The sequence below is a fragment of the Pleurodeles waltl genome, chromosome 3_1, assembly GCF_031143425.1.
Source record: "Pleurodeles waltl isolate 20211129_DDA chromosome 3_1, aPleWal1.hap1.20221129, whole genome shotgun sequence".
NCBI lineage: Eukaryota > Metazoa > Chordata > Amphibia > Caudata > Salamandridae > Pleurodeles > Pleurodeles waltl.
This window is the reverse complement of record NC_090440.1, coordinates 994,098,250-994,123,695: the sequence shown is the minus strand read 5'-3', so window position 1 is coordinate 994,123,695 and position 25,446 is coordinate 994,098,250. Positions and strand designations below refer to the sequence as shown.

At 45.3% G+C, this 25,446-nt stretch overlaps 1 protein-coding gene across 1 annotated transcript in view; it reads left to right on the top strand.

Annotated features, from left to right (window-relative positions):
- LOC138284897 (synapse-associated protein 1-like) overlaps positions 1-4,955 on the top strand; it is a 60,062-nt gene extending 55,107 nt beyond the window's left edge. Inside the window, exon 9 of the mRNA XM_069224152.1 lies at positions 1,666-4,955. Coding sequence (XP_069080253.1) covers positions 1,666-1,793 — 128 coding nt within the window. The 3' untranslated portion in view covers positions 1,794-4,955. The remainder of the gene's footprint in view (positions 1-1,665) is intronic.
- The last annotated feature ends 20,491 nt before the right edge of the window (positions 4,956-25,446 follow it).

The window sequence follows — 25,446 nt, the reverse complement described above, 5'->3', positions numbered from 1 at the left end:
GTACTTCAAACTCCCACTCCTCATGGCTTCTTTCGATGACCGACGTACAAACAGGACACCAATACAACAGCATCAAATGCCTCTACGCCCTACGGGCATCAAACCTCCTTTCAAGGGGATAGTACAGAGGTTCATGTAGGGGAAACAACTCCAAGGGTTGTGGAAAGAGTGCCTCCACTCACGCCACCCCTTCCACCTCTAAACAGTGACTGTCTTCTCATTCCCCCCGACCATCTAATACCTGTTGGGGGACATCTACAGCATTTCTTTCCTACTTGGAAAATCGTAACAACAGACATTATCCAACATGGTTATTGTCTGGAGCTCATCAGAACGCCTCCAAACATCCCACCTCACAAACTTTCTGTAGAACATTTAAATTTGCTAAATCAAGAAGTACAGGCTCTCCTTGACAAAGGGGCCATAGAGCCAGTCCATCTTCATCAGAAAGAAATAGGATTATACTCCCAATTCTTTTTCATTCCCACAAAATATGGATCACTTTGCACTATTTTAGACCTCCGGCCACTAAGTTGTTACATCCAATCAAAACACTTTCATATGGTACCTCTCCAGGATGTGATGCCTTTTCTACAGCAAAGCGACTTTGTCTGACCTAGACTTAAAGGACTTTTGCTTTCACATCCCATTCTATCCAGCTCACCGCAAATACCTCAGGTTCGTTATTCAGGGAAAACATTACCAGTTCAAGATGCTACCTTTCAGGGACACTACTGCACCTTGGGTCTTTACCAAATGTCTGGTGGTAGTTGTAGCACGTCTGCGCAGACAGAATATTCATGTTTTGCAATACCCGGACGACTGGCTCATCAAATGCAGTACACTTCCACTTTGCCTGCAACACACCCAGACCACACTTTACCTTCCTAAAGGATGGTTTGGTGACTGTGAAGGAGAGAGAGTAAAGTTTGTAAAACGTATGGAACTAAAATATGAAAGATCTGGAGAAAGTATATGATAATGAAATCAACAGCAACAGTGGCTGCAGGGAGGGGAGGAGATCCTGTTGCTCATCTGCAAGTGCCTAAAAGGGTGAATATTATGTCTTGCATGTTTAAAGATCTTATTGCTTGCAAAATATTTAGCATGTAAAGGGATATTTGGACCACGTGCCACTGCACTTACAGGGAGCTACAAGATGAGATCTGCTGGAACCATATATCCTGTGAGGTGACTCATTTTCCTGTTTGCTCACTGCTGACTTCTATTATGAGCTGCAGATTAGGAGTTCAAATGTTGACCATGCCTGGGCAGCATTTCTTTCTGTAGATGTCAGTAAATTGAGTATCATTAAATTGGTTAAGAGAGCACCTATTCATTTCTGCACTTTAAATGCAAATGTTTAGTATTAAATTATATATAAAGTCAAACCCTTATGCTTTGACAGGTGTACAGTAGCCCTTTTGGCCATCCCTGTGGTATGCAGGGTTAAGTGACATTAGTTTCAGGGACTATATGTGAGCATTGTGCTTAATATGTTTAAAAACAGTGTCCATGACGCTGGCTCTTCGTTTCACCAGAAGGGTTGCTGTCACCTGATTAAACAAATGCACAGACAAAATCGGACAGGGGCTATGTTTGGTTTATGCGTTTCTTTGCATTAAGAGTGATTTCCTCCATTTTCATTTTGATATCTGTCTACAGATGATTTGCCTGAGTGGGAGAAGGAACTGCAGCGGGAACTCCAGGAGTTTGGAACCCAGGAGGATGGCGGAAAGGTGAACGAAGCCTGGGAGAAGGAGATCGAGGATATGCTTCAAGAGAAGCTCTGACAGTGTAGCCTCCACTGTGGTACCTGGAATCTTGAGCGTAGGACTGGGACAGCCAGCCTGTGCTACACCTGTATCCAGTGGCACATACTTGTTGATGGAGGCCAGCTTGCTCTGCATGACACCTTGTACCTCCTTTCTTACAACCCGCTTGTCACAGAACTGGACAAAGGGCCCCAGACTTTGAGGCAGCGAACCAGATGGTACAAACAAATAGGAAGGGGCATGACTTATGGATCTCTTAAATTCCATGCAATTGGTAGCTGAGGAATTTATCTAACACTGTTTCCTATGCATGACATTTTCCAACCTATTTTTGGTGGGGGAAGGTGTTTGTGTCCATTCTCAGAGACATAGGTTTCCCTCTGACCAGTAGTTGTGCTCTGCGAGCAAGTCTGTAGTGGTTGTTCATTATGATTGGGAATTTGAAGCTTTTGGTGATCCGCTCTTATTAACCCACTCCACTCTATAGCACATTTCATCTTGCCGCATTATTAGGACCTAGAGCAGATGCACTCTATAGGTGACTGGAAGATTGCACGGCCCCCGCTAGTGCTGTGTTCACCACTAGGTATCACTGCATCTCTTATCTTTGCCATTCTTTGACCTGCCACTGCCCTGTCTGACTACCTCCCTCAGGATCTTGGTTAGTGTTGCACACTGACTGTCCACTCTGTGTCAGTACCGCACTGATCTACACTAGCTTGGTTTCCTTAGCTGAGGCACAAAGCAGGACCTCCTCTGGTTGAAAGGCAGTTTGTGAGCTGTTGGGCATCATTACCGGACAACTGCCCAACACACTGCATAGGAACCTCTTGTGGTTAATACAGGTGGTGTGCTTCCAAGCCTTGGGAGCATCTACTGGTAGGTGGAGGGAGATGGGTAGTTATATCTGCAATCCTCGACGTTAAGACCTAACTCACGTACTAGTGAAACATGCACTACCTGGGGCAGTGGCAGCTCTACGTCCACGCAGAAGACCACAAATTTGCTTCATGTTTAATGCATTTTACCAGTTGAAACACTCCGGGCATTGAAAAACGCTGTTATATGAAAGATGTGTGTCTTGTTTTGTAAATCACCTACTGTGCACTTTCCTGCCATGTGTTCATCCGGTGTCTTGTGGATTATGCCGGTACACTCTGTTATAATCATATAATTTACAGTAGATGTCCCAGGACTGCAGGAACGTTGAACACTGAAGTGGGGGGCAGCAAGGTGTGTGCTCTTTGTTTAATCTCACCAGAGCTGCTGAAGGCTCAGAACTCTAGCGTCTTGAGACATCACTCATGACATGCATGCTGGTACTTGCCACGATGCTGTCAAGCAGGTAAGATCCGCCCACTTTATGATCTGAAAAGGCAGACAGATAAAAGGAAATGACAACTGTGGTCTGCTTTAACAAAAGAAAGTGTTCTGGATCACGTCAGATCTTCTCTATCAATGGCATTTTTAGGTACAGGTATTTGATAACTTTACCAAATAGAAACTTTGGGCCTGATTTATATCCTGGTGGAGGGGGTTGCTTTGTCACAAATGTGATAGATATCCTCCCCCCTGTATTACGATCCCATGATAGCCTGTGGAGAACGTAATATGGCAGACAGGATATCCGTCACATTTGTGACTGAATAACCCCTTTGCCAGGATATAAATCAGGCCCTTTGTTGCTTGCCCTACGTACAGAAATCACCAATGCCCCTGCTTGCTCACAAGTATGACTTTTCTCAGAGTAAACTTCATTTCAGTGGCTGGTTTATCACAAACCATGTCAAACCAGGCACCAAGAGCTGTATAAGTACACATCAAGGTAACATGGCTGGCAGAACAGTGCCACAGTTCATAGGACGGTCTAGTTCCACTGTCTGTGATCATTGTAATTCTTGGATTTGGAATATGTGAGTTTTTTTTTTTGTTTTTGTTTTTTTGGAGGAGTCAAGCTCTGGAATTTTTAGTTCCACGTTATTGAGGTACACACGTAGAACAATTGAGGTGGCGTTTGTTATCGTGAATTCTGGAATTGTGAAAAAACAGCTTCACTTACTAGTTTTTAAAAGTAAGAAATACAGTAAAACCACAAAAGCCGAAAAGGAAAGTTTTCTGGCCTTTTATACTTCACTGTTAGTCATATGTAGGGTGTGTGAGTCAGCATGGTGGCCCAGAACCTACGAGCTCTTACAGTGCATGTCTATGGAAATAAAACATTTAGTCACATAATTTTCCTCACTTCTGTCTTTCTTTGGCTGGACTCGTTTATGCAGCCTGTGCTGTCTACCTGCCCACCAGCTACAAGCAGTCCATAGTTCCATCAAGAGATGCCCTCGTTCTCTCTTGCCCCATAGGTTTGCATCTCTTGTCTGTTATAGAATCACACACTGTGCATTCTCCTGCCATCTAGTTTTGAGTGCAGAGTTGAAAGATGTTGTTGTACATGCCGTTGGCATCTAGTATTGGGTCCTCAAATTGTTTTCATTTTCATATTGCCCAGTGTTGCGTCCATGAAAACCAGTTTTTTACAGTCAGTTCAGCTTCAGGCATGACCATTCATCCTCTCGCCATTTTGAAGCCCGTGGTGCATTGAGACACAACGCTGCATAAACATTGTTAATCCATCCTGGATCTTTGTGCACTTGCCTTTTCTCCTCTGCACTTTCGCCAAGCTGTCTAGAATCAAAGCAGCCCCTGCCCGGCTAATTGGCATGAGAGGTAGAATAAACCCAATGCACAGAGGCTCTTGTACTGGGTGAACTGATCAGCCTATGGGAAGAGGCGTATTCATCCCCCAAAACACCATGACAATGAGTTAAAAAAAAAATGAAGCCTCTGGTATCACTCAGCAACGAGGCCAACAGTTGCATGGACATAATGTATCAACTCTTGGCTTCCATGTCTAAGTGTCCGCGTGCAGTGTTCGAGAATGGCCAAATTTACCAAGGCAGGTGGTAAATGGTGAATCACTTCACATTGTGAGTGCAAGACAGACATTGTGTGTTTCTTATCCCTTGCTCTTCATTTCTCAGTATTACTGTTGCTTTGTCGAACATGTTAAAATATAGCACAAGAGCCTTCCGAGGATCCTGTAATATTTAATGTACTGTATGTAAGATGTTTGCATCTCTGTACTGTCATTTTTTTCTACATGAAAATAAAAATCTAGTGAACATATTGTTTTGTGCCTTTTCCGGCCCTGGTAACTCAACAAGGAAGGCTGTGATCTGGGTACAAATGCGTGGCATTTTATTCTGCGTGGATAGTGTGAGTCAGTGTTTGGTTTCACCAGTGAATGTATTGTATTGTATTGTATTGTAATCGTATTTATATAGCGCTTACTACCCCTGACGAGGCGTCGAAGCGCTTTTCAATGAGTAGCACGCTACTCCGGAACCCAACAAGAATTAGTGATGGATTAGTATCGTTAAATAATGAGTACAGTTTTAGTATTATTATGAGTTAATTTGAGCCGCGGATATGAGAGTTTGTTAGTTAGACTGGAGTAATGGAGGGGTGGAGGTGGAAATAAATCCAGAGGTGTTAATTGGGAGTATATCCTTCATTTACTCAACCCAAAGGCTTGGGATGAGTAAAGGGGGTGGAGGGGGAAGAGTATGTGGAAGGGTTAGGGAGAGCATAGTAGCAGGGTGAGATGAATGCAGGAGAATTTATTAGGGTTGTGTGGGAGGTCACAGAGGTAGAGTGAGGTTTGGTGAGTTAGATGTGGAGGGAAGAGCTTAGGCAGAGATATTTAGGAGATGAAAGTGGTAGAAGGGATTTGGGATGAGGCAGAGTGAGAATGGAGGATAGTTTGATAGAGACATGACATAAGAGTGATGAGTGGATAAGTGTGATAAGATGAGAGCAGGAATTCATAGATATCTAGTATAACAACCCAAAAAAACCAGGAGCCATGCAATGATCCACGAACATGCCAAGCACAGAAACAACATATATACACATATATATATATACACACATATATATATACATATATATACATATATATATATATATATATACACACACACACACACACACACACACACATATGCACATACAATACATAATTAGAATCATGGGTAAAAAATACTTAGTCAGACAGGTTTAAAGAGTGTGTGTGTATTTTATTGTTATGACATAGTAGCAATACGTATTTTCCAAAGAAACTATAAATAAATAGAAATATACACATAATCTGAAAAAAATATTTATCCACATAGGCATATGCAGTTCATAGTTGTTTGAAAAAGGTGGTTATGAAGGAAAGAGCCAACTCTTGAGTAGTTTTCTGAAGACCAGAAAGTTATCTGTGGCTCTTATAGTTGGGGGTAATGAATTCCATAGTTTGGCTGCTTGGACGGAGAAGGATGTACCACCTATAGTCTTTTTCTTGTATGGTGGTGTTCTAAGGCGGGGTGCCAGTCTTGAGCGGAGGGTTCTTTGTTGGATGTATTTGGTCATTTTCTTTCTGATAAAAAGCGGTCCTGTTCCATGTATAGCTTTGTGGGTGATACAAAGCAGCTTTAAAGTGCATCTTCTGGCAACGGGTAACCAGTGTAGTGCTCTCAAGGCAGGGGAGATGTGGGCTTGCGGCATTATATGTAGTAGTAGCCTGGCTGCGTAATTCTGGATACGTTGTCGTTTTTTCATAACAGATAGAGATGATCAATGGTAGAGGCTATTGGCATAATCCAGTTTGGATAGTACAAGTGAGATAGTAGCTTGCACCTTGTGTGGAAATCCGAGGTGGGGGAAGATGCGTTGTAAAGTCTTTAAGGTGATGAAGCTTGTGCGTGCTAATTTGTCTACTTGGGCATTCATAGTTAACTTGGAATCCATGGTGATTCCTAGGTTTTTAACTTCCTTGGATAATGCCACTGCCACTGCTTACCTTTCATTACATGTAAGACATACCCAAGGTAGGCCCTGCGTAGCTCTATGGGCAGGGTGCAGTGTATGTTTAAGGTAGGACATATACTAATATGTTTTACATGTCCTGTGAGTCCTAGGAGAGCATGGCGCTTCGTGTTTCTGGTGTCACTTGGTAACCTGGATTACTACAATGGGGAGTTTAAAGAAGCTGCGTGTGCAAGGAGAGAAAATAACAAATTGCCCAAAAAATAAGAAATAAAATAGTCTGTCTAACAATGTCTCTCACCAGCGGGCTGCGCACCAGGAACATGCTGGTAATGCCAGCTTACCCTGATGAGAGTTCCCCAGGGAGAAGTGCATGGATGAAGCATCAGAGATATAGTTAAAAAAAAAAAAAAATCTAAAAGATCTGAAGTTGTAAAAGCCTTGATTAAATCCATCCGTATCTAGTGATAACGTGGCACAAAGGCCTCATGGTAAAGTGACTTGCTCTGCAAGCAGGACCGAGGGGCTGAGTGTTGTGACTGTGTCACCGCACATCTGTCAGCCGCTGCCTTCTAAAAGAAATGCTGCTGTAGCATAGGGCGAGTGCTCTGGGTGTGCCAAACACTCCGAGAAACCCTCTGGTACTTACCTTCGTATGTACTAGATGCACTGGGGGCGTTGATGCTCTCTCTCTCATGCCATCTCGTGTCCAAGCCTGCCTCTGACAAGCAACATATAACTTTCAGGGGGGAACTAATTGATATGTTCATGGTTAACATTGCAGAGCCTTCAGATACATTTCCATTTCCCCTCATATTTGCAAGAGACATTTAACTTACATCTCACCGTGTCTGTGATGTAAAGTCGGGGCGGCGGGGCTGCGAGTTTAGTCATTTTGTCTCAAGTGAATGGCGCCGTATGTGAGCAATATTGTACTCCAGCCATCCTTGCAGCCGGTGGGAGCATTGTGTGAATATTATAATGACAGCTGTTTTCTCGCACGAAAAGGTAGCGTCACGCATGCAATAGCGTTATAATAATGTGCTGGAACGATACGTGTATGCAATTGTGCGTACTTGTGTGTTTGGTGTAGAATAGTTCTTGGCGGGCTAGTGCCTGTAGCCAGTGTAGAAACTTACACCTGGCTCTGCCTGATTCCTTTATTACTTGGTAACCTGGATTACAATAGCACTCTGGTTCATGACCTGGTATAGGAGAACAGCAAACCAGTTTCTGATGGGAACGATCAAGGGGCGTGCATCCTGGCCCTATATTCCCAACTGCTTGTGAAACTGATATCCTGACCTTTGGTTTCCCCTGGCACCATGCTAATGTTAACTAGTGTGCAGAAGCCCAAGTCCCTGTTAATGCGAGGTTCAGAGCCAGTTCTGTGATCTAGAGTAATACCACTGGCGTAACAAAGGCCCCTGCAGCAGTGGTGTAACAAAATTAAGGACCCCCGCCTTGCAAAATACATGAAGCGCCTGGGTGGCTTTAGCGCTGGTGGCACCTTGTGCAGTAGTCTTTTTTGGCACCCGCCCCCCCCCCCCCCTCGACCTCCTCCACAAATTATCTCACTACCACGCCCCAACAGTGTCTCCTCACCTCTCCATAGCGCCTCTCTGACATACATGTCTTTTTCTTTTTTGAAGCGCTTCTCAGAGTTCACTCACAGTTTTGTGATTTGCATGTTACACATTCTCTGCAGCAGGTACATAATCCCTCCGCGCTACTTTATGATGAGTGAAAACTGCCACTGGACGGTAGTGGCTGCTGACTTTGAACGTGGTGGGGCAAAAGGTGAATACCGGGTGAATAATAGAAGAGCGTGGACTGTGTAGGTCTCGTAACTGCCATGCCTTACTCATTCAACTCAATAAAATGCACTCCAGGTATGGTTATGTGAACAACTTGCTGTGAAAAAAGTCTGCATACATTGACCCACTTCGGCTGGGATTTATTAAAATAAAAACGATTCTGCTGTGAGGTGGAAATTATCTTGCAATGCCCAGAAAAACTTCGCACTGGCGAAGATGAACTTAATTTGGAAAAGGATGACAAAAACAACCTCACCAGCATTTCGAAACGTGCTTATTTTTTGCTTTCCGGCAGAAGAAATGGGTACAAAAATATGGAAAAAAATAAAAATGTCAACAACGTGAACTAGAGAGCAAGTGTGACGAAAAACAAGAGTATAGCCTGAGACCGTGCGATGTGTGCCTGAATGTTTGCAATAGGAGTGCTTATTAAATAGCCTATGTGTCAATACGTCCCCTTTATCACTCCTCGCTTACCCGCGCCACACAAGCCCCCAACATCAGCCAGAGACTGAAAGCTTTTAGAGCAGAAATGCACACAAGAGAGCGGCGTTCGGCCTTTAGCGCCTAAACATTACATGTCGAGAATAATATAAATATATTACATAAAAAGCAGATTTTCTGGGCCAGCTGTAAAAGTACTTTAACAGCATATCTGCCGGTCTCCCCAGTTCACAAACCTACTCAATACACCACGGATCGAAATCTTAATTCTCTTGATAACATCCGCAGCAATAACACAAATAAATGTTTTCTTGTTAAACTCCTGCAGGTAACATATGCAATTATTTCCCACATTTTTTAATTCTCGGCACGCTTTAATGCGCTGTGCAAGGCCGACAGCTCCCAAACAACAGGGTGCTAAAGTCTGGGCAATTGAAAATGTCAGTAATGATTTAAACATGGGGTGCCTACCTGAGCGGCATTTTCATTAGTAGCGGGCCGTGCTGTGATGATGTACAACCCAGATCCGGAGCTTTATTTGGCCAGGACCTCAGAAGTCAGTCCTGGCCGTGGCCCATGCATCCGAGGTACTCCCGGGTGTGGCCAGGCCGTGTACGAGCCATGGCAACATTACCCACCGTGCTGCCTTGGCACTGAAATTCTTTCCTACGTAACAAACAAGTTACTTACCTTCGGTAACGCCTTTCCTGGTGGATACACTAGCTACCTGTGGATTCCGCACTTAAAGAATTTTCCCCCTGCGCCAGCTTTAGAGAGAAATTTTATTCTAGCTCTGCATGTTGACGATGACGTCACAATTGCCCGACTCCACGCGACACTGTATGACGTCATCCAGGCAATAAGAAGCCCTCGTCAACGTGCAGACGTCAGTTCCCTTTTTTCCGTGCCTTTGAGTAGCGTTTTTTCTTCGAGGCTACCAGGGAGCTACAGTTTCACTTCGGTGTAACTATGTTGCAGCCGAGGAAGTCGGGTTTTAAACCCTGTAAGCAGTGCGGAGGTCGCATATCGGTCACAGACCCACATGACAGTTGCTTGTGGTGCCTTAGTTCCGACCATAAAGTCGAGTCGTGCGTTCATGCCAACGCATGAATCCTAAGGCCCTGAAAGAACGGGAGGCTAAGTTGTTCCTTGCTCGATCCAACCAGAAGGACAAGCATCACCATAGAGAGTCTTCTTCAAAATCTTCAAAGTCTCATCGGCGCCGACATGGATCACGGCGCCAATCGAGCAGAGACCGCCCCCGTTCGGGGTCACCATCATCTCGGCGCCGACCAACGTGGGGGATCAGCCCAACTGTGAGGCCTCCTCCGACGACAACTCCGGCTTCACTGATGTCGCCGCTGTCTGTGTATGAAGTGGATCCGCATCAGGAGCCGAGGGCTTCTCCGGAGCATGAGATGCCTGGGCCGTCATCGGCTTCACCTCAGGCACCGGCTCCTCCAGGTTATCTGGCTTTCCAGGCACCGGGCACGGACCCGGAAGCATTTCTTCATGCTATGTTTAATATTTTTGCCACCATGGAGCCTGGAGGCGTGCATGCGGGGCCATCAGGTCCTTTGGCCTTTGACATGGGTGCTCCGGCTCCTTACAGGCCGACACCCTTTATGCCCTTTCTTCCTTCGGGAAGTACCGCTTCGGTGCCAATGCCTTTGGCGTCGCCCAGAAGACCGGTGACGCCGACGACGTCCACCGTCCCGGGGCCGATGGATTCACCACAGATCCAGTCGACTTTAAAGATTCCTGTGGCGCCGGGGGATCCCACATCAGACGGCTCCGAGGATCGATGCCGTCAGAGATCTTCGGCGTCAGCTGACGCCTTATCGACGCCGGGGCTCGGGTCCAGAGTCCGCTCCAGGAGGTTGTCTCGGAGGCTGCTGGAGGAACAAGAATATGAGAAGCACCACTTGGAGGAAGGAGAGATCATGGTGCCTTTAGGGGATCTGCAAGGCTTGGACACTGCCAGCGGCCTAGACACTTCCCCGGAATGGGACTTGGCTTCTCCGGGGGAGTATACAGAGGAGGCCTCTTTTCATGCTGTGGTGCAGAAGGCAGCAGACTTTTTGGACTTCCTGCTGCGGATGTGAAGACCAACATCCTTACTGAGGTGTTGCACCCAGCCTCTTCTTCTTTTTAATGAGGCTCTTATGGACCCTATTAGGGAAGTTTGGAAGAAGCCAGTGACTTCGGCTGCCGTTAACAGGGCGGTGGCGAGACGCTATCGAGTGGCCCCAGGTGATCCAGACTTTTTGTCTAAGCACCCGACTCTGGAGCGTTTGGATGTGAAAGCGTCGTGCTCCTCCCGTTCTGCTCCTGGATCGTTCCCCGGAGTTCCAGCAGATAGGGAGTCTAAGAGAATGGACCAGCAAGCTAAAAAGGCCTTCTCGTCATGTAGCATGGCCTTGAAATCCACCAATGCTACTTGCATTTAGGGACGTTACATTTATGCCCTTATGGATGAGGCTAAGGGGCACCCGGGATTGTCGCAGGAGGTACTGAACCTTTCGTTGGATGCTCAGGCGGCGGCGACCCAGGTGATTCAATCTGGGCTGGACACCACTGACTCGGTGGTCAGGGCTATGGGCACCTCCATAGCGATGAGGTGGCATGCCTGGCTGCGATCGTCGGGGTTCTCCCCTGATGTTCAGACCACTCTGCTGGACCTGCCATTTGATGGAGACAAACTTTTTGGATCGAAAGCCGACTCTGATTTGGAACGATTTAAGGAGAGTAGAGCCACGGCGAGATCCTTGGGACTGCAAGCAGCCGCATCCTCTTCTTTTAGAACATTTAGAAGGTTTAGAGGATTTGGTCGTGGTGCTTCCTTTCGGGGCAGGCTCCATGCGCCAGGACAGCAATCGTCAGGAACTCTCCCTTATAGGTCCTTCAGGGGCAGGGGTAGAGTACGCATTAGAGGGGCCGCCTAGCAGCACTCTGCCTCTTCCTCTTCCTCCGGAGGGGTGCAACAGAGAAAGCAACCTTAGTTCTCCCTCACTCCCTGTTCACACATCTCCTGTAGGGGGGGAGACTAACTCACTTTCTTCACAAGTGGGAGTCAATAACATCAGACTCCTGGGTCACCGATATTGTGGGGAAAGGGTATGCTCTTCCCTTTCGGGAGTTCCCTCCTCTAATCCCTCCCTGCCCATCCTTCTGTTCGGACGACCATCTTCTGTTACTACAACAGGAGGTGTTATCCCTTTTGTCAAAGGGCGCAGTGGAGTTGGTCCCGGAGCAGGAGAGGGGTCAGGGCTGTTATTCAAGATACTTCCTGATCCCCAAAAGGATGGTCGGTTGAGGCCAATCCTGGACCTGAGAATTTTGAATTGGTTCCTCAAGCAGGAAAAGTTCAAGATGCTGACTCTGTCACAGGTTCTTTTGGCGTTGAACGAAGGAGATTGGATGGTGTCCGGCGACTTGCAGGATGCGTACTTCCATATTCCGATCCTCAAGTCGCACAGGAAATATCTCCGGTTTGTGGTGGGGTCGCAACACTATCAGTTTGCGGTCCTTCTGTTTGGTCTTACTTTGGCACCTCGAATCTTCACGAGGGTGATGACGGTGGTTGCGGCGGAGCTAAGAAGAAAGGAGATAGCAGTATTTCCTTATCTGGACGATTGGTTGATCAAAGCCAAGTCTCCGGAGCTCTTGCGGCATCACCTGCAGTCGACAACTCAGTTGTTGTTCGATCTGGGCTTTTCAGTGAACGTGCCCAAATCCCAACGTCTCCTGTTCATAGGGGCACTACTGGACACAACATTGAATCGGGCCTTTCCTCCGCCACAGCGGGTTCAGGACATTCATGCGTTGATTCCAATGTTTCAAAATGGAGCGGTAGTTCCAGTCTTCAGGGTCCTTCGTCTGCTTGGTCTGTTCGCTTCTTGCATTCTGCTGGTCACTCATCCACGCTGGCACATGAGGGCTCTTCAGTGGTGCGTCCGCAGGCAGTGGTTTCAAAACAAAGGAGATCTCGAGGACTCGATAAGGATCTCCAGAGACGCTGGAGCGGATCTTCGATGGTGTGCTGCAGTCGGCAACCTGTCGCAAGGAAGGCTGTTCTCGCTACCTCCGCCAGTGGCCATAGTTGTTACAGATGCTTCCACTCTAGGGTGGGGAGCTCATCTGGGGGACCTGGAGATCAAAGGTTGTTGGTCTCCTGAAGAACAGAGATTTCACATCAATCTGTTGGAATTGCGGGTGATACGTCTGGCTCTCAAGGCCTTCCTCCCGTCCCTTCACGGTCAGTTGGTTCAGGTCCTGACGGACAATACTACTGCGATGTGGTATATAAACAAGCAGGGAGGAGTGGGGTCGTATCTTCTCTGCAGAGAAGCTCTTCGGCTCTGGTCCTGGCTTCAGGACCACCGGATTTGCTTGGTAGCAAACCATTTGGCCGCAGTTCTGAACGTGCATGCGGACAGTCTGTCGGCTCATCTCGACCGATCACAAGTGGTATCTTCATCCAGATCTGGTCCTTTACGTCTTCCAGAGGTGGGGGTATCCTCAGATAGATCTGTTCGCCACTCGAGAGAATGCACACTGCCTGTCATTTTGCAGCCTCCAGTATCCGTTGCAAGAAGCTTTGGGAGATGCGTTTCAGGTGTCCTGGAAGGGTCAGGTTCTTTACGCGTTTCCTCCCATACCCTTGATTCCTCAGGTCTTGAGGAAGATCTGCCAAGACTGGGCACAAGTGATCTTAATAGCCCCAGATTGGCCAAGATGAGTATAGTACTCAGATCTTCTCCAACTCTCTTTGTGCCCTCCGCTCCATCTCCCGTACAGGGCAGACCTCCTCTCGCAGTCGCAGGGGCAGGTTCTACACCCCCTTCTCCAGAGCCTGCACCTTCATGCCTGGAGTTTGAACAGGGCAATCTGAGTTCCTTTTCTCTCCCGCCGGAGGTGGTGGAAGTTATTTTATCAGCCAGGCAACACTCCACCAAATCGATCTATGCAAGTAGGTGGGCCAGATTTGTCAGCTGGTGTGGAGAGAACCAAATTGATCTCTTGAAGGCCCATTTGTCTGAGATATTGTTATTTGCTTTATCCTTGGCACAGAAGGGTTGTGCAGTTGCCACAGTTAAGGGTTATTTATCAGCGCTGTTGGCTTTTCTGTGCCTTCCAGACCAACCCTCCTTGTTTAAATCGCTTCTTGTGTTGAGGTTCATTAAGGGTCTCACTAATAAGTTTCTGCCCACTCCGTTTGTTCTGCCACAGTGGGATCTGAACTTAGTATTGACCTTTCTTATGGGATCGCCATTTGAGCCGATGCACTCTTGTTCCCTGAGATTTTTAGTTTTTAAGACTGTTTTTCTAGTGGCCATAACATCTGCTAGAAGAGTGAGTGAGCTTCAGGCTCTTAGCGTAGAATCCCCATATATTTCTTTTTACAAGGACAAGGTGGTGTTAAGAACCAAGGCGGCTTTCCTCCCGATAGTTGTTACACCCTTTCATTTGGGACAGTCTATTACTCTCTCTTCCTTTTATCCTCCACCTCATCCATCCAAGGAGGAAGAGAGACTTCATCGATTGGATCCACGAAGAGCGTTGAGATTCTTTGTCGACAGGACGAGGGAGTTCAGTCAAGACGATCAACTCTTTGTTGGTTACGTGTTGAAGAGGAGAGGCAGAGCTGTCCACAAGAAAACGCTATCCAGGTGGGTCATTCTTTGCATCAAGCTATGTTACTCTTTAGCAAAGAAAGAACCTCCTGTAGGGCTTCGTGGCCATTCCACTAGGGCTAAGGCTGCTTCTTTGGCCTTGGCTAGGGGTGTTCCTGTGGTTGACAAAGCGGCAACTTGGGCATCCCTCTATACTTTTGTCAAACATTATTGTTTGGATTCTGAGGTCAGGAGGGATGGCCATTTTGCCCGCTCAGTGCTGCAGGATTTCTTGGTTTGACAATTCAGGCACCCACCTCCTGAGGTGGTACTGCTTTGGGACTCTATTCTTTAAGTGAGGAATCCACAGGTAGTTGTATCCATCAGAAGAACAAGTTACCTACCTTTGGTAACGCCTTTTCTGGTGGATACACTTGCTACCTGTGGATTCCTCACGGTCCCACCCGCCTCCCCGTTGCCTGACTGGTCTTAACACAAATTCCTTGGGTGAGCACCTGTATATTGTACATATGTATATGATGATGCGATGTATATGTATTTCTTTGTATATATATTTAAATATATAAAAGGAAACATGTGTAGACATGTATATATATTTATATGCATAATTTGTGTTGTTTCAATTAGTTTAGTTTCATATTGTTGAAATAAAAGTGGGTATATACGTTTGATTGATGTACTTATAACACTTCTGTAATGTCAATGTTAACCTGTTTGCCTCAAAGGCACGTACACAATTGTGATAACTGACGTCTGCATGTCGACGAGGGCTTCTTATTGCCTGGATGACATCATACAGCGTCGCGTGGAGTCGGGCGATTGTGACGTCATCGTCGACGTGCAGAGCTAGAAGAAAATTTCCGTTGAAAGCTGGCGCGAGGGGAACATTCTTTAAGTGAGGAATCCACAGGTAGTTGTATCCATCAGAAACAACGTTAGAATGTTCAAGAGGGTAAGGAAAGTTCGTGCTGCTACATTGATTTATGCAAAAAGAACAAGTGATGGACGGAATGCTGAACAATGTCAAACATTCACTCCCAGTACAGAGATCTGGGCCTAAATCCATCGTTTTTTTGCTGCCCATGCCATTCCAGTTTGGACCCAGCCATATGCAAATCAGTCCTGACGCTGTTCCCCATGGGAACAGTCCAGCCTGAACTGCCAGGCCAGGTCTTCCCTGGACTGGAAACAAGCTTCCTGGGACCGGTTTCGGGGTTTCACCCCTCATCAGCCAGGCTAGCTTGAATCCAGTGGCATGGGAAGCACAGGACCCCTGTCTGGGCATACCCTTCCCACTTAGGGCGACAATTGCAAAAAGAACAAGTGATGTACGGAATGCTGAACAATGTCAAACATTCACCCCCAGTATGGAGATCTGGGCCTAAATCCATCGTTTTTTTTGCTGCCCATGCCATTCCAGTTTGGACCCAGCCATATGCAAATCAGTCTTGACCATGTTCCCCAAGGGAACAGTCCAGCCCGAACTGCCAGGCCAGGTCTTCCCTGGACTGGAAACAAGCATCCTGGGCCCGGTTTCGGGGTTTCACCCCTCATCAGCCAGGCTAGCTTGAATCCAGTGGCATGGGACGCACGGGACCCACGTCTGGGCATACCCTTCCCACTTAGGGCGACAAATGCAAAAAGAACAACTGATGGTCGGAATGCTGAACAATGTCAAACATTCACCCCCAGTACAGAGATCTGGGCCTATGGCTGGGTCCAAACTGGAATGGCATGGTGAGCAAAAAAAATGATGGATTAAACCCAGATCTGTGACTGGGGGTGAATGTTTGATTTGGTCTTCATTCCGTCCATCAACTGTTCTTTTTGCATTTGTCGCCCCAAGTGGGAAGGGTATGCCCAGACCTGGGTCCCGTGCTCAATATGCCACCAGATTCAAGCTAGCCTGGCTGAAGAGGGGTGATACCCCGAAACCGGTCCCAGGATGCTTGTTTCTGGTCCAGGGAGGACCTGGCCTGGCAGTTCAGGCTGGACTGTTCCCATGGGGAACAGGGTCAAGAGTGATTTGTATATGGCTGGGTCCAAACTGGAATGGCATGGTGAGCAAAAAAACTGATGGATTAAACCCAGCTCTGTGACTGGGGGTGAATGTTTGATTTGGTCTTCATTCCGTCCATCAACTGTTCTTTTTGCATTTGTCACCCCAAGTGGGAAGGGTATGCCCAGACGTGGGTCCCGTGCTCACTATGCCATCAGATTCAAGCTAACCTGGCTGAAGATGGGTGATACCCCGAAACCTGTCCCAGGATGCTTGTTTCTGGTCCAGGGAGGACCTGGCCTGGCAGTTCGGGCTGGACTGTTCCCATGGGGAACAGGGTCAAGACTGATTTGCATATGGCTGGGTCCAAACTGGAATGGCATGGTGAGCAAAAAAACTGATGGATTAAACCCAGATCTGTGACTATGGGTGAATGTTTGATTTGGTCTTCATTCCGTCCATCAACTGTTCTTTTTGCATTTGCTACGTTGATTTAGGCACTAGTTACCAGTTTTAGGTTATCAGATTTTGCCAGAAACAGGATTTGGTAAATTTCAATTTTTCTCCTGATACTTCTGTGACAAGCAAATATTACCCTTGGAAAGGAGCTCGGAAATATGCGATTTACCACACTTACAACCGTTTGACTCCGAGTCTCAAGGTTTAATTCTCCCGCCATGCAGAGTCGCATTCCCTACATGTTAATCTGTTTTCTGACCGCAGAAAAATAAACCTGAGCTCCCCAACCAATGCAATCACTGCACTTATGCTGCTTATAAAACTAAGCATAACAGCAGTGCTTGGATTGGCTGAGGCATGCAGACACAACGCCCCACAGAAGACCGATGGGGCTGTGTCTGCTGACACAGCTCCATCCTAGCTGTCAGTGTGGAAGCCTAAACTGCGCATGGCAGGTTGGCCACCGTAAAAACACCGGCCAATCTGACATGCGCAGCTGAGTTTCAGCCTCAGCTGCTCATCCCACTCAACTACGGTTTTTGTGAGAACACCAGCCCTGCCCCTTAAGGAAGAAAAAACAATGTAGGTATGACAATATTTACATTAACTGTTAAACCAATGAACCTGATATGTAGTGGCTAACAGCAGTAGTGGGGTCAATGCCCCTGCACTCCTGTGAAGGAATCGCCACTGCCACTAGTCCAAATTCGGATCTCTCACCAGCAGTAACATTAATCACCAAAGTTATCCTGACATTTTTATTACTGCCTGAAAACTGCTGGAGGCACAAGCAAGTTCAGTGCTTCTAAACTCATAAGTTATTTTTAAATACAGCGCCCACACCAAAGTCAATGCACCGGTCACACCACCCTTAAGCCAGCCCTGCCCCAACACCCTTGACCCAGTCAGCAGCTCTCAGGCCAGGGGCCCGTGTCCAGTGCCTGGGGGCCAACTGGAGCTCAGGGGGCCTCCGCACTGCAGGCGCTATTGTTGCGCCACTGCCCCACAAGCCCCATAGTGCGGCGAGTGGCAGAATTCCAGTGGGCCCCTTTAGCATAAAGCCCTCACCTGAGAGCTCCTGTGTGAGTCTGGAGCGGTGCCCCCTCTGTGTACTGTGCAGGGGGGCCCCCTCAAGTTTTGTTACGCCACTGAGAAATACACTAGGGGCAGGTGTAATTTACTAATTCTGTGTAGTGTAATAATACAAAATTACCTAAGAATTCCGCAAGATTTCCCTTGAATTACACAAAAAGAGTTATTCTAGGCCACATGTACGAACATTTGGAATTGCAATTGCCTAATTGCGATTCCATTAGTAATGAGGTAGGTCCCAATTTGCGACCCACTGGGAATAGCTAAAATCACAGAGATGGTGGCTTGCTGGGGTCAGCAGACCACCATGCCTGTGGTTGATTTTAAATAAAGCAATCTTTCTTTTTTTTTTTTTTTTTAAACACATCCCGTTTTGCTTAAAGGAAATCGGGATGCATTTAAAAAGAAAAAAAATGAAATGTTTTAGTTTCATTTTTAGGGTCGAGTGCGAAAGCACTCTAGCCTGCTGTAATCTCTCTGTGGTCTTTTAACCACGCCCACCACGTGCCAATCAGTTTTGTTAGTTCATGGGCTTGCCTCTTAAAAATCACAATTTTATTTCTGAAAGGCATGCATACGTCATGCCTTTTCCGGTGTTTAGCCCTCCTCGAGTGCCCCAGCCAACTACTGAACACATACGAGGCTCCATGTTTTCAGCATGGTTTCTGGACTACTTTTTCTTTTTATTTACTACGCAGTGCAATTTTGCTGCACATTTGCCAATACGTTTGACTGCGAGCAAACTTTTGTTTCATTTTGTGTGCTCCTGCACGCTCATGGCATTGCGCTTTAAATCGGCTCGCTTATGTAAAACTGTATTACTTTTCATTTTAATTTTATGTGACAATAAAAGTCTGGTTAAGACTTTACAATGCTAATCGTTCTAAGTTGAGCAAATGCGAGACCCATTGCATTGCAAATGCTTGTTTAAGAGTAGGCAGTAGTCCGTGGGACCACTGTCTGCTCTTTAAAACAGTTTTGCATGCATTTACAAAGGGGAAGGGGTCACTTGTGGATCCCTTCCCCTTTGCAAATGGGTTAACATCAATTTGAAACTGGTGCTAACTGAGATTGTTTTGGAACAGCATTCACGGTCACAAAACAATCATACATACCATTCAGATTTGGTATTAGGAAGGGACACCCTGAGCACGCCCCTTCCTAATACCGAATCACAAATTCCAAGTTGCGATTCGGTAACAAGTTCCTGAATCGCAATTTGGGCTTTGTACATTCCAAAAAGCAGTTTTCTAGTCACAAACGGGCCAATGCGCAGAATCGGCCCGTTTACGACTACAAAAATCCTTTGTACATGTGGCCCTCTGTGGTTAGCGTTATTTCTTAGTGCAAAAATTCTAAATGTACATAAGGATGCAGTTTGCTCAAAGAAATAGTGCTAAATGCAACATCACACGAATAGTGAGCACGAGTGGCCCCCTGCACTCGCTAAATGTTCTCTAGGGGTATGATTTTTCCCCAACTTACTACTGGCATATAGTGGTATTTTCATTGTGCAAAAGCACCCTTGCGTTCATAATGGGGCGAGGATACATTTTGAGCTAAGAAATAGCACTAAATGCACCAGAACAGAAATAGTGAGCGTCAGCATCCACTCAGGCTTGCTAAATGTTCTGCTGGGGTGCAATTTTTTAACAACTTCTTACTGGCATTTTGTTATATTTTCTTACTGCAAAATGCACCCTCACATTCAAAATGGACGTGAGGATGCATTTTGCGCTAAGAAACAGTGCTAAACGCAGCAGAACAGGAAGAGTGAGTATGAGTAGCTGCTTGCTAAATGTGCTCTTTCGGCAGGATTTTCCCCCCAGAAATTACCCTTCTACTTGAAAAGGAGTAATTGCATAGTTATTGGTAATTGAAATTCCACCCAGGTTTACAGTACACAGTGCATCCTCACAAAGAGCGTAGGACTGCTGTTATTGTCCCTGCCTGGTCTGAGTTCCCTAAATCACGTTTTTGCTCATCGTTATTGTGACCAGACCTTATGCTCTGTAAAAAGATCAGTGTGTGGACATTCATTGTGCTTGTGTGTGCAGTGAGCATGTGGCACATATAGAGTAGCAGTGCTCTCTGTGTGTTGGCAGACTGGGACTAGTGGGATCATTTCATATGGGCCAGTTTAACATGACACAATAGGGATGCAGTAAACAGCTTCCCTAGACAATGGAAATATATTGACTGCATTTCCTGAAGTGAAGAAGGCTCTTGATAGCAAAGGGCTGCTGATTAATTCTTCATGATCACTGCAGTTCGGAAAATGGTAAGGGTGAAGGGGTGCACAACAGTTTCTGTTGTTGGTTTCTAGGCAGGGTCTGTCCTGTTTTTGTGTTCCTGATTACTGCTTCAGGAAGGCTGAGAGCCAGGTGCTGAGATCCCACACTTCATTATGACTTTGTTTTTTATACTTCTGCTTTGAACCTGTCTCATTGCTATTTGGTGTAAGAACCATCATCTTGCACAAAGGCTGTGTCTGGGGAACATCCCAAGGCAACCTGGCAAATTGATCTATAGAATGCCTTATATCCCTAATGATGTTAAACCAGTCTTTGTGTGCGCTACCCTCTTAGGCCTTACACTGGGTTCTGCCTAAGGTGTAATCTGGAACCTTACACAGATCTCTGCCCACTGTGTCCTAAAAACTCTTCTATCTGGTTTCCTCTCAGAGGGGGAGATGGAGCACTCAAACAAACAAGAGAAGTGTTAGGAAACAGTTTATCCATATACGTCTGCCACCCTAATTGGGGGGGAACTCATGGGTGGCCAAGCAGTAACTGGGAAAGGAGGGGGCAGCTTTCAAAGTGTGTTTTCTGGTTGTCACACATATTACTCACACATGATGGTTCTTGTCCTGGCTTTGTGGTTGTATCTTTTTCCTCCATGTATTCTTCATTTAGGTGATCAATCACGTTCTGCAGCGGAGACCTAGGTGCCAGACTCCTCCTACCATCAAGAGACAATTGGCTCATCTTGTCCTGTTAGGGCAGGTCTCCATTCTCAGTTACTTTATGGCAGCAGCATAAGTGCTCTATGGAGGATGCCTACTGGGAGGACCCTCTGTTAACCAAATGATTTTTACCAGGGTATCAACGATAACCATACATGCCTTCATGTCTGAACGTGGACAAGGTAAACATAGTGCACTAAACTCTAACTGGTGAATTTCAGTATTTTTTCAGTTTTTAATTTTAATAGCTAGCCTTAACATCACTCTATACTGTACTTAGTTTTTTCATATGAATTTCTGTTTCTGTTAGCATACATTTCTTTTGTTCATATTCTAAGTTGACCATACATCCCACCCCCTCAAAGCAACCTGTGGCCAACCCATCCGCTGCTTATAGCCTTCAACTGTGCGCAGTGGGGGTTTGTTGCAGCGCCTGACCTGCACTCAGTCCTCCCCAGGAAGACAGCCAACCCGTGCGGGGAATGGGAAAAGGGTCTCTTCTGTGGCCAGGCCCTGTGCCACCCTCCCTGGAGGCTAACTGGCCACTGCACATGGCCTTCGGCTATGTGCATCAGGGGGTTGGCCACAAGGTCGTACGAACTCAGTGCTCCTTGCAGATGGCTGAACCCCGTTGCACATAGCCTTCAGCCATGTAGAGATGTGGGGTGGCCCTGCACACAACCCACTACAGGTGGCCATGCACCACTATGCATGGCCTATGGCCTGCACAATGGAGGTTGGCCGCAGGGTCTGCCCTATGGCCAGCTGACACTTCCATATTTTTTATCTTTTTTGGTACGGCGGTGCTGGGTTGGTATCACATAGTAGGGCCTTGCTGGGTACCGCAATTCCTGCGAAAACAATATGTATAGTTTTTTAATTTAACCTAAGGGAGGGTCTCTATGAGCCCCTCTCCCCCAACATACACTTGCCCTTTATACATTTTTAATGGTGGCATCAACAATTGTTCTGATGTTTCAGCCAGAAAATCAGATTGTTTCAGCTCCCATAGCCAATCAGAAGTGACCTGCATGACATCCAAAGTGGAGGAAACTTGATGAACGTGGATAAACAGTTTTCAGGAAAGTTTTGTGCAGATGCTTCAAACGGCAGCAAAGTAATAAAAATGGAAAGTCACTTCTAACTACAACTATAGTAACGCTGGTCTCGCAAGTGTTAAAATATGTATATATATATATATATATATATATATATAAAAACATTGTACTATATATATATATATAAAGTAGAATGCTTTTTTCCCCTTGCACTTTCCATAGGTATTTTCAGACCCAACTACAGCCCGAATGACTGGACGGAATTACACCAAATTTGGCAGAAAGGTAGATATTGGTCCAGAAAGCACCCTTTTTGTTATTTGGTGTAAATCATTTAGGTAGTTTTGGAGCAATTTAAAGGTAAAGTATACATCTGCAGATCCAACACTCCCCTGCTGATATCTGATTGGCTGCCAACACTTAAACCAGGAAGTGTTAGCAGCAATTCTGGAACTCTGACTTAGCTGAGTCCCAAAAATAAACTTAAAAAGAAAGGAAAGGGGGCAGGGTAGGAATGCCCTGACCTCCTAGGCCCGGTGCTGGTGCCCCCAGGGACTCCACCAGGGCTAAAAAAGCATTTTGTTTTTCATTTTTTCCTGAAAAACCACAGAGGATCTGAAGATTTGGGGAAAAATGAAAAAAAGCACTTGTTTCTCTTTCAGCCCCCAGGTGAGCCAGGTTCCGGAGACATATGTAAATTTAAGAAATGGAGAGGAAGGCACATGCAGCCCCCCTCCCCAAGGCCAGTTTAAGCCCTGAGGACTGTCACCTCCTCAGGGCATTATGTAATAAAATAACAGGAAGGGGGCTGCGTTGCTCCCCTCCGTAGGTCTTTAAAGGCCCCAGGGACCAACACCTTCCTGGGTCTTGGCTCAGAAATAGGAGAGGGGCCGGGCAGACCCCCTTCCTGCATTACAAATTGCTTGTGCCCTAAGGTAACTATAACTCACGTCCTTGCCATGCACAGCTAATTACCCCACATATTACATCATTGATGACATCTTCTATTGCGTCACTGATAATATCACTGCAACATTTGCAATACAATTATTGATGAGAAAACTACATGGGGGGGGCACGTTACAGTTACCTTAGGGCATGAGTTATAGTTACTTGAAACAACTCGAACAGCTGAATTTCTGTGGTTTTGGGTGTGTAAATTCAGAACCTAACTTTAACGTTCCTGTAACCTTTGTGTTTTAGTGAATATATATATATACACACACACAGAACAAAACAAATGTGAATGGTATGTACAAAAAACTCTTAACATGGAAAACACATCCAGAAATTCACTAAAGAAATCAAAGGTGAATCTGACACTATAATTAAGTGAAAATATTAAACACAATGTAATGTTGGAAAACCAAAAAAAACATTGCAATTCACCAGTTAAAGTTCAGTGAGCTAACTTGCAACCCCACCATGCACGGCTAATGACCTTGAATATTGCATCACTCATGAAATGTTAAAAAACATCTCAAATGACATTGTTTGTGTCATGGTGCAAGTTATAGTTAGTTCACTGAACTAGAACTTGCATAATTAATTTTTTTTTAAAAATCCTAAACATTACTTCTGTGTGACATTTTCCATCTAACTATAATGCCACTTTAACCATTAGTTTCCAAAGGTTTTTTTCAAATGCAAATTAAGGTGCTTTTTACATACCTGACTATAATATCACTTTAACCTTTAGATTTCTTTTAGTGAATTTGTTATTTTTTTAAAACACAATTTAAGGTCTTTTTTCTATACCTAACTGTAAAGTTAGTTAACCTTTGTTTTAGTGAATTTCTGTTATTTTAACATATGCAGCCAATTCAAAGCTGTGCATAGCTTTCAGCTGTGCAGGGCGGAGGGGTTAACAGCACAGCTTGGTGTCCAGTTGAGCTTTTTGTCCAGCACCCTATGGGAAGCTAACCGACTCATGTACATTGCCATTTAATGCAACTAGTCCCCGTTTACAGACAATGTCTAATTGTGTGTGGAAGAGCCAATACCATTTTTTGTTTTATATGTTGTTTTTAAAAAATGTTTTTACTGTTTTTTTAACAAATGTTTTAATAAAATTCTTGATAAAGTTTTTAGACTTACATTAACCTATTTTATTACAATATTTTACCCAAGTCCTTGTGTTCTGTTTGACAATGCTGTTCCATGGCCCTTTTATATATTCCTTTATTAACGTAACCACAGGTCAGAACTTTGACAGTGTGTGCAATATATGCTGAAATGCTGCATGTTGTCATCATTTTCTTGCTCTGTTCATTCCAGCAATTTGTTAGCTAAAAACAGTGGTATCTCTATGGGAAGAGCTGTTGGCACAAATGTAAACACGTTTGCTCCTTTTTGTAAGTTACCCTTGCTGCTATCACCAAGAGCTACATCACTACGTAAGGATATCCTTGAAGGATTTGTGTTTCCAAAATGTTATTTTTGGGAAATCTTCAATGTTCTCAGAGACTATATCATAAGCATGTAATGCGTGCAAATGTTTGTGCATGACTTGCCTGGCCTTGTTGGGATTACTACAACATTGGTGATAAATCTGATTTATTCTGACTCCTCTGTCTTGCTAACATCACTCACTGACTAAAATGTCATCTCTTCTGACAGTATCAACTATCTTTTCCACCTCTTTCTATACTTTTCCACCATATCCTCTTTCCCAAAATCTCTTCAGCATTACCTTATTTTCTCTTTGAATTGATTTATCACAACTGCAATTCATTATAGCACATAATAGTTCTTCATATGGGATACTATTTATTAAAGTCCTAAGATAATCACGAGAAGCATGCAGGATACTGTTGCCTGCAGGTTTCTTTTGATACAGGATAGTATTCAGCTTTTTGGCACAAACTGGACCTTCAGATCTACTAAAAACTCCACATTATGTGCATCAATGTTGCTAGTAAATATCAGATTGAAATAAATCATCTCTGTTACTAACCCAAAGCACTAGGTGTTCAATGTAATTCTCATTGATACTGGCGGCCTGCTCCTTTCACCAGCCCATCAACAAGTTGGTGTAGTTGGAGGCAAAGCTGGTCCCCACTGCAGTGCCCTGGGTCTGCCTGCAAAGTTTGCCATCAAAGATGAAGAAATTGATCATGTCTAGTAGCATTTCTGTGTGTAGTAGGAATGACAAGGACCTTGCTCTAATGAAGTATCGATCAGCTGCTACACCTGGCTGATGTTTTATGTTGGTGTATAGACTGCTTACATCCATGGCCATGAGGTGATAATCCTTTTCTTATTCTCTGTTCAAAGGACACTACTATCCCTACAATATGAGAGTAGAATCTGTACAAAGGGGCAAAGGGACTAGA